The sequence below is a fragment of the Carlito syrichta genome, unplaced genomic scaffold, assembly GCF_000164805.1.
Source record: "Carlito syrichta isolate Samal-C Ts95f unplaced genomic scaffold, Tarsius_syrichta-2.0.1 Scaffold301858, whole genome shotgun sequence".
Classification (NCBI taxonomy): Eukaryota; Metazoa; Chordata; class Mammalia; order Primates; family Tarsiidae; genus Carlito; species Carlito syrichta.
Genome location: NW_007245954.1, coordinates 24473 through 33109, shown reverse-complemented (window position 1 = coordinate 33109; position 8637 = coordinate 24473). Strand labels below are relative to the sequence as shown.

General features: G+C 43.6%; 1 protein-coding gene across 1 annotated transcript in view; it reads right to left on the bottom strand.

The window, feature by feature from the left end:
- The window catches only part of ANAPC5 (anaphase promoting complex subunit 5), a gene marked incomplete at its 3' end in the record, with an annotated part of 32694 nt that overhangs the window by 2854 nt on the left and 21203 nt on the right, over positions 1-8637 (bottom strand). The window contains exons 8-11 of the mRNA XM_008055465.1: positions 6383-6464; positions 5580-5669; positions 3642-3823; positions 2417-2552 (exon numbers count right to left, since the gene is read on the bottom strand). Coding sequence (XP_008053656.1) covers positions 2417-2552; positions 3642-3823; positions 5580-5669; positions 6383-6464 — 490 coding nt within the window. The remainder of the gene's footprint in view (positions 1-2416; positions 2553-3641; positions 3824-5579; positions 5670-6382; positions 6465-8637) is intronic.

The window sequence follows — 8637 nt, the reverse complement described above, 5'->3', positions numbered from 1 at the left end:
CCAGAGCCCAGCAGTTCGAGGGCTGCAGTAGCCGGGAGCGGCCACTGCACTCCAGTCTGGGCGACTGAGTGAGATTCCAACTCAAAAAAAAAAAAAAGAAAATCCTCCTTCAACAAGTCACACGTGTATACTTTTAGTGGGTGAACCATATGGCGTCACAGGAGGTGCACATGAAATACTTCAGTGAATGCTCACTGACTCATTAACTACCAAAGGTTCCACTTAGTTATGGCACCAGGAGGCAAGAGGATTGCCTGAGCTCAGGGGTTCAAGACCAGCCTGGGTAAATTAGCAAGACCTCGTCTTTACAATAAATCAAAAAATTAGCCGGGCGTGGTAGAGCACGCCTGTAGTTCCAGCTGGTTCAGCTGTAGTTCAGCTGGAAGGCTGAAGTGGAAGGATCGTCTGAGCCCAGCCTGTTGAGGTCACAGTGGCCGTGAGCATGCCACTGTACTCCAGTTTAGGCGACAGAGTGAGACTCCAACTCAAAAAAAAAAAAATACTAAAAATAAAAGGTTCCAGTGCCATTAAGAGGGGAAAAAGCAAACAAAAGATAGACCCGCAACATTCCTGGAGGAAAAACAGCAAGCACAATTGTTTTGTAGTCTTGACCTCAGAAAGCCTGGGCAATTCTTCCCAGGCACAGGAAGAAAGCAGCTGATTAGGGCTCAGCAGAACCCATCGGCCAGCATCCATCCATCCCCTTTGTTTACACAGCTACTTAAAGAATTGGAAAATGCTAAAATATGTTTGGTAGAGGAAAGTAGTTCTAGACGTCTGAAAGGCACGGAAACTACCCAGAAACCTTTAAGCTGCAGATTAAGGAATGTTGAGTGTTACAATGTAATCTAACAAGTACTCCGAAGAGGAGAGAAAAACAGGATTAAGGAAATGTATGTATAACCATGGCAGTGTTTAGTGAAATAGAGGGTTTTAAATAAAATAGGTTTTCCTGATGTTTTCCATGAAAGAAGGTATTTTGAGAAAAGGGAAGATAAAGCATAAGAGATGCTTTAATTAATCCCCATACAGAGAATCATATAAAATTAGCTGAGAGCAATGGCTCAAGTCTGTAATCCCAGCACTCTGGGAGGCCAAAGCAGGAGGATCTCTTGAGGCCAGGAGTTAAAGACCAGCCTAGGCAACATATCGAGACCTCATCTCTAAAAAAAAAAAACCATAAAAAAATCAGCCAGGCTTGGTGGTGTGTTCCTGTAGTCCCAGCTACCCAGAAGGCTAAGGTAGGAGATTGAACCCAGTTCAAGGCTGCAGTGAGCTATGATTTTACAACTGCATTCCAGTCTGGGTGACAGAGCAAAACTCTGTCTTAAAAAAAAATTCAGCTGGGCTCGGTGGCTCAGCCTGTGATTCTGCGCCTTGGGAGGCTGAGGTGAGTGAATTGCCTGAGCCCGCAGTTTCGAGACCCACCTGGGCAACTTGGGTGAGACCTCATCTCTATAATAAATCAAAAAAATAATAAAATAAAATAAAATAAAAATTCATGTAAAATTATTTGGGCTTTAAGTCAAGGTTATGTCCAATTCCCACTGTTCTTTTTTTTTTTCTTCTTTTTTTCAGTTGGAGTCTCACTCTGTCACTCAGGCTTGAGTGCAGTTGCACGCTCATGGCCACCACAGCCTCAACTTGCTAGGCTCAGGCAATCCTTCCACCTCAGCCTTCCAAGTAGCTATAATTATAGGCACGTGGTGTCACGTCCGGCTAATTTTTTAATTTATTGTAGAGATGAGGTCTCACCAAGTTGCCCGGGCTGGTCTCAAACCTGTGGACTCAGGCAATCCTCTCACCTTGGCCTCTCAAAGTGCTGGGATTATAGGTGTGAACTACGGTGCCCAGCCTCCCGCTGTCCTTTTTTGCAGTCAACCAGACTTCCACCTGCCTCTGACACTTACTGGTGGTGGGTGTAAGACATAGCTCCCTAGACCTGTCTTTTGTTCTGTGAAATAGGGATACCAATGAAGCTGATCCCAGGAAACGACTGTAAGGACTCTGTAAGATAGCACACATAAAACACTGAGCCCTGGGTCTGGCACAGAACAGATATACAATAAACATTAGCTACTATGATTTTAGCTATTGTTTTATTACACTCGCCCCTCTCCTATAAACACATAAATCTCTACTACTTTAAATGTCAAAGACTCTTTTTTATTCCATTTGTTACATGAAACTAGCTGACCTCTTATTCTCTTTGATGATGCCACAAAAAGACCCCAAGTCAACAAACTTTGCAGTCTCCACACTTAGTCTATATCCACTGGGGAGGTTTCACTCTTTTGGCCACCTGCATCAAACAGTCCTGTCCAAGTCGTGTCTGGTGCTTTTCTCAAGCACTAGAGGAAGGACACGGCAGCGCCCGCCTTGCTCCAGGAGCACACTGGCCCAGCCACCTGCCCACCTGCTCCGCGTGTAGCTCTGCGAGGTGGCAGAGCGCGACGGCAAACGACTCCGTGTTGTTCTGCTGCACTCCCGCATTCACCGACTCCAGGCTGTTCATGCTCAGCAACATCTGGGCTTGCTGCAGTGCCATGGTACTGGGTGAGGAGAGGAAACAGGATCCCCCTTCAGTTAGCAGGCCAAGGCTCCCCTTCGCCACACCCATCATTTATCTTGAGTGGAAATGCAAACAAGTGACACCCCTCCACAGGCTCTGGCTTTCTGGGAACAGCTGCCTCCCAATGCCAGCAATCCCGCCCTGAGGAAAAGGAGAGTGGAAAGCATCCTGGATGTGCAGACCCAAAGGAGACAGGTGATGGTTAGAGCACAACTGGGTGCTCCAAGCTCCCAGATCCCCCACTCCCAGCCCCACCCCGATGTTCCCTCTGGTGACAGTCTGCTAATTAGTTTTCACGGGCAAATTCAGACCCGATGCCATCCTGGCACAGGCTGCTCTGGCAATGTAAGCAGTGGCCAGTGTCTGCAGCTGTTTCAGAGCACACCGTGCCAAAAAATTATCTGAAATACAAAAACAAGACTGGTAAAATAAGCACTTTCTTTCATTACTGACTTCCTAGAAATAGTAGATTGTCTAGCTGAGGATTAAAATCTGGTTCAGAAGTTTACTTCCAAGCAAAAGGTGGCTAAATGAAGAAGTAAACATGAGGCGGAAAATAGTGCAGAGCAAACACCTTGGTTAACAGAAAGCAACTTTCTCTATACAATAGCTTTGGGGTTCAGGGGATGCTTGGCTTGAATGACCATGGACCATGCCTCCTGCAAACAGGAAGAAAGGTGTCAAAGCACAGGAGTACAGTGCTTAGAATCAAGCGACCTGGGTTTGAGTCCTGGTTCTGACACCTGTTAACTACATGTGTGAATTTGGGAATAACAGATAGGTGAACCCTGGTTTACTTATTCCAGAATGGAGATCACCCACCAGTTACCACACAGAGCATCTGGGAGGACTAGGTAAGAACACGTGGAAAAAAATTTTGCAAAGTCTGTGTAAAATACAAAATGTTTTTAGACTATACAATGTTTTGTCTAATCCTCTGCATAAACAACTTCTACCAGAGAGGGGAAATCCTTGCACATTTGGCCTTTCTTAGAACTAGTTTGCTAGCTGCTGCTTGTCTCTGAAAGATTCACACTGCCATGTCCTTGGCAGTTGCATGAAGACCTACCTGCGGCCGTAGAGCCTCCAGATGGCCGTTTTCTGTGCGATACTGATGTCGATGAGCTCTGACAGGCTGTGTTTCCAGTGCAGGAGGTCAGAGTCCTTCAGGGCATCCATCAGCTTGTTTGCCGTCTTCCCAGCAAAAGCTCTCTGTTGAACAAGGGACTGTATTCCCAGGGAGGCGAGGTACTAAGGGGACAGATATACCCACGACCCAAGATAGAGATTACATGACAGAATTTGTTTTGCTCTTCAGAAATGTGGTGGATTTCACATTTCAGCACATGCACAGTGACAGCACTATTTAAAAGGAAAGTACCTACAACCTGACCTTAACCCTCATCCACATGAGATGTGTTCCTGAAAAACTGGGGCTGGCAGAGAGGCAGAAGGCACATGGGGAAGAGCCAGCAGGGCTTTGGCATTAGATGGACCTGGACTTAAATACTGCCTCTGCTACTTACTGTGTGCCTTAGGGCCAGTCTCTTAGCTTCTTAGCTAAGCCTCAGCTTCCTCATCTGTAAAATGGGCATCAAACCTATCATAAAGAATTGTTGTAAAATTACAATGAAATAATAGATGTCAAACAGTGCTGGGCACATTATGTAATAGAAGATCAAAAAAGGATGCCTACCATGAGCAACAAAACTATCTTTTCATTAACTTCTGGTATATTCTTCAAGGATGAAAGCTCAACTCAAAAAAGTCAGCTTAAATCCATAGCAAGAATTGTACTTTAGAAGTCTATCATTTATTTCAAGGAGCCACTTTTACCATTACAATCAATTCTGTACATAAGTTTCCTTTCCCAGAAGTGAATCACATGGATAATATACAAATTTTAAAAGCAAAGGCATTAAATTACTACACATAATTACTTTTGATTTTACTGAAGTCTGTCACAAACTTCCCGAGACAAGGCTTAAGCAGTCCCGCTGTATGTGGTCCAGTCTTCAGTTTAGTATTTGTTTGTTTGTTTTTTGAGTCTCACTGTCACCCAGGCTGGATGGAGTACAGTAGCACTCTCATGGCCACCACAGCCTCGACCCGCTGGGCTCAGGCAATCCTTCCACCTCAGCCTTCCAAGTAGGTGGAACCACAGATGTGCGCCACCACACCCGGCTAATTTTATTTATTGTAAAAACAAGGTCTCGCCAAGTTGCCCAGCCTGGTCTCGAACCCCTAGGCTCAGGCAATTCTCTGGCCTCCACCTACCAAAGTGCTGGGATTACAGGCATGAGCCACCACACCCAGCTAGCTGAGTTTTTAAGAGAATAAGGTTCTTCAAGCATGTACTTCATGCAGGTAAACATGCCCTTTCAATGCTCCTCAACATGTCATTCAGAACTGTAATTCAGATCCTTCCCTGTCACTCAAAGTAAGAAAGGACAAATCTGCCTGTCAGGTTTACTGGTCCCTGGCTTTGTTTATTATTTAAAACAAGAATCAGCAAACTCATTCTGTAATAATTTAGATTTTTCAGGCCACATTTGGTTTCTGTCACATATTCTTTGTTGTTTTTTCCCCCAACTATTTAAAAATGTAAAAACCATTCTTAGCTCAAAGACCATACGCAGACAGAGATCCAGTTTTGGCCCAAGGGTTGTGAAGTTTGCCATTTCTTGGTTTAAGCCTTTTCTAAAATATTTCTAAGTGAATATGTGCTAGACTAATGTTGCTCAATAAACTAAGCAAAGATCTCTTATCACAGTGCTAAATGGAACATCCACAGATGTTATTAGGAAGAAGGGAACAGAGAGAAACCTACCAAACAGAATTTAGTGGTGTGATTAATAATTAAAGTCATATGAAATGTCAAGAATAAAACCACACTTTAAAATACCCATTCTAAATCTATCACTGGTTCATGACAGAGGTGGGTGGAAAAAGAGACAAAGGCTCAACACCATTTATGGAAACAATCTCACAGAAAGATGAGCCTTACCGGTAACCCAAAATGTACTGCTTTCTTCACAGAATGCTCCAGCAGAACATAGCTATCGGATCTCTTCTGCCCCAGCACATAAAGCCAGCTCTGGCAAGAGAAATCATCAAAATATATCATAATAATGGTAATGGTTAATGTTCCAGTGAAATATCAGGGTGTCATAAGAGAGAACTACACATCTTCAAAATAAAAAAATTTAAAAAAAAGAACGATCTAAAAAGGGAGAAAATAAACACTCTAAAACACTCTTTCACGAATTATGAACCTTGAAATCTGTCAAACATATTAAAACCATTAAAACCAGACTGAAATAAAGAAGCCATTAACCTGGTTTACCTTTGACAAGCTGTGATGAGTATTTCAGAAAAAAGCATAAAGCCCTCACGTGGGGGGGGGCCTTTTAATTGAGAAAGAAGATTCTCAGGTGATTGTCAAATGGCTTCTGTGTTCTACTTGTGCTTGGCGGTTATCCTTTTATATGACATATGACATCTCACTCAGTTACTAGGTATAGCATACATTTTTTTGGTTAATGCCAATAGTTAAAGGTTTACTCTTTCTTCATGGCAAGTTGCATTAAAATATGCAGACAAGCAATATCCCCAAAGCAGAACAGGTGTCACGAATTAAGAAAGGTAAATATGATTTGCCCTTTCTGAATTCCCACAACCACCTCACTACTTTCCCTTCGCTACTGAAGACCTTTGCTCCAACTTCAAAACAACCCAATTCACACAAAGCCTTACAGAAGGCCAACTCAACCCATGAGCAAAACTCCCAAGACCAGAGGATGGCCTCACCAAACAATGCTGGAGACAGACGTGGTCATTGGATTCCTGGGCAATCCTAATTGCCTCCTGCAGGGCGAGCTCTGCCTGTTGACTAATGACAGACTAAACATTAATATCCCATTAACAATTACAAACATGCACAAGCAACCATAGCAGGAAGTCATCTGCACACAATTCATCTGGAAGTTGTAACTATTTATGGGTTTATTCTCTCAGAGGCCTGCCCCAGCAGCAGGAAATATTAACAGTGGAGATATAGGGCAAGTCCCTTTTAAGGTGAATTTCTACTAAAAAGGGGCGTGAAGGAAAGGCTTTTATCTCTGTTTCTAACATGTTTATTTTTGTGGTCCTCTGCTGAGGAGAAGGGCAAGGAGAGGACAAAAGATTTTACTTTTCACTGAATTCCGTTCTGCTTTATTTGAAGTTTTTCTTACTCGTGCATTTGTTACTTTTATCACTTTGTCAAGACTAGTTTTAACAAGTATCTTGGGGGTCACGTACAGTGGTTCACACCTGTAATCCCGGCACTTTGGGAAGCTGAGGAGGGTGGATTGCTTGATCCCAGGAGTTCAAGACCAGCCTGGGCAACACAGCAAAACCTCGTCTCTACAAAAAAAAAAAAAAAATCAGAAAAACAGCCAGGTGTGGTGTCACATGCCTGTTGTCCCAGCTACTTGGGAGAGGCAAAGGCGGACTGCCTGAGCCCAGGAGGTAGAGGCTGCAGTGAGTTATGATCATCCCACTGCACTCCAGCCTGGGTGACGGAGACCTTGAGTCAAAAAAAAAGTATCTTATCTTGAGGATCCCCTCTTGTTGGCAGAGATCAAGGAGGTCTTATCTGCTACCTTTCATTTAAACAGATTTATATAAATCAAGGAAGTGAGTGACCTAGGTGTATATCTCGAGTAAAAGTGTTCCCTGTCTCTAGGAAAATAATAGCAGTCCCCAGCGTCACTCTCTAACCCCTTATCCTGAGCTAACACTACCCGACATATTGTAATTATGCTTAGTGGTGTTTATTGTCTATCTCTCCAACAATAAGCTCCATAACAGGGATTTTTTTTTCCTTTTTTCGCTGCTGTATCCCCAGTACCTACAATAATGCCTCGCAGCCGGGTTCGGTGGTTCAGCCTGTAATCCCACGCCTTGGGAGGCTGAGGTGAGTGGATTGCCTGAGCCCGTGGGTTCGAGGCCTGCCTGGGCAACTTGGCGAGACCTCATCTCTACAATAAATCAAAAACTTGGCCGGGCGTGGTAGCGCACACCTGTAGTTACAGTTACTTGGAAGGCTGAGATGGAAGGATCGCTGGAGCCCAGCAGGTCGAGGCTGCAGTGGCCAGTAGTGACCACTGCACTCCAGTCTGGGCGACAGAGTGAGACTCCGACTCAAAAAAAAAAAGAATAATGCCTCACATACAGTAGATGCTCAAAACACAACTATATGGATTTTTAAGAAATCTCCACAATTCTTTTAGCTAAGTGACAAAGATTTACACAGGCCCATAGATCCAGGACCAGAAACATAGAAGACTGAACCTGAGTAAATCAGGAATCAAGAAAAACAAACACATTAATAAAAATCTACCTTTCAGCTGGGCTCGGTGGCTCAGCCTATAATCCCGCACCTTTAGGAGGCTGAGGTGAGTGGATCACCTGAGCCCATGGGTTCGAGACCCGCCTGGGCAGCAAGACCTCATCTTTACAATAAATCAAAAAATCAGCTGGGCGAGGTAGCGCATGCCTGTAATTCTGGTTACTCAGAAGGCTGAGGCGGAAGGATCGCCGGAGCCCAGCAGGCGAGGTGTGGTGGCCGGGAGTGGCTACTGCACTCCAGTCTGGGTGACTGAGTGAGACTCCAACTCAAAAAAAAAAAACAAAAACTACCTTTCCTCATGTATATTATGTCCAATTAGCTGTGTTCTACTTGTGCTTGGTGGTTATGCTTTTACAGGACACTGTCTCACCCAGTTACTAGGTATAGCATACTTTTTTTTAACGCCAATAGTTAAAGATTTCACGAGATCCATTAAGTAGCTGGGACTATAGGTGCAAGCCACCTGTAGTTAGGTGTCTATTCATTGATAATATCGTAAACATAAAGAAAATGTTCATCAAAAGATCATTTGTATCTAGAAATACGAATTTCCAAACCCTGTGGAAAGCAGTTTTTAACTAGGTTAAATATGCTATTAGTAAATATTACAAACGGCATTGAGATTACTTATGAGTACATTTTTTTTTTTTTTTTTTGAGTTGGAGTCTCA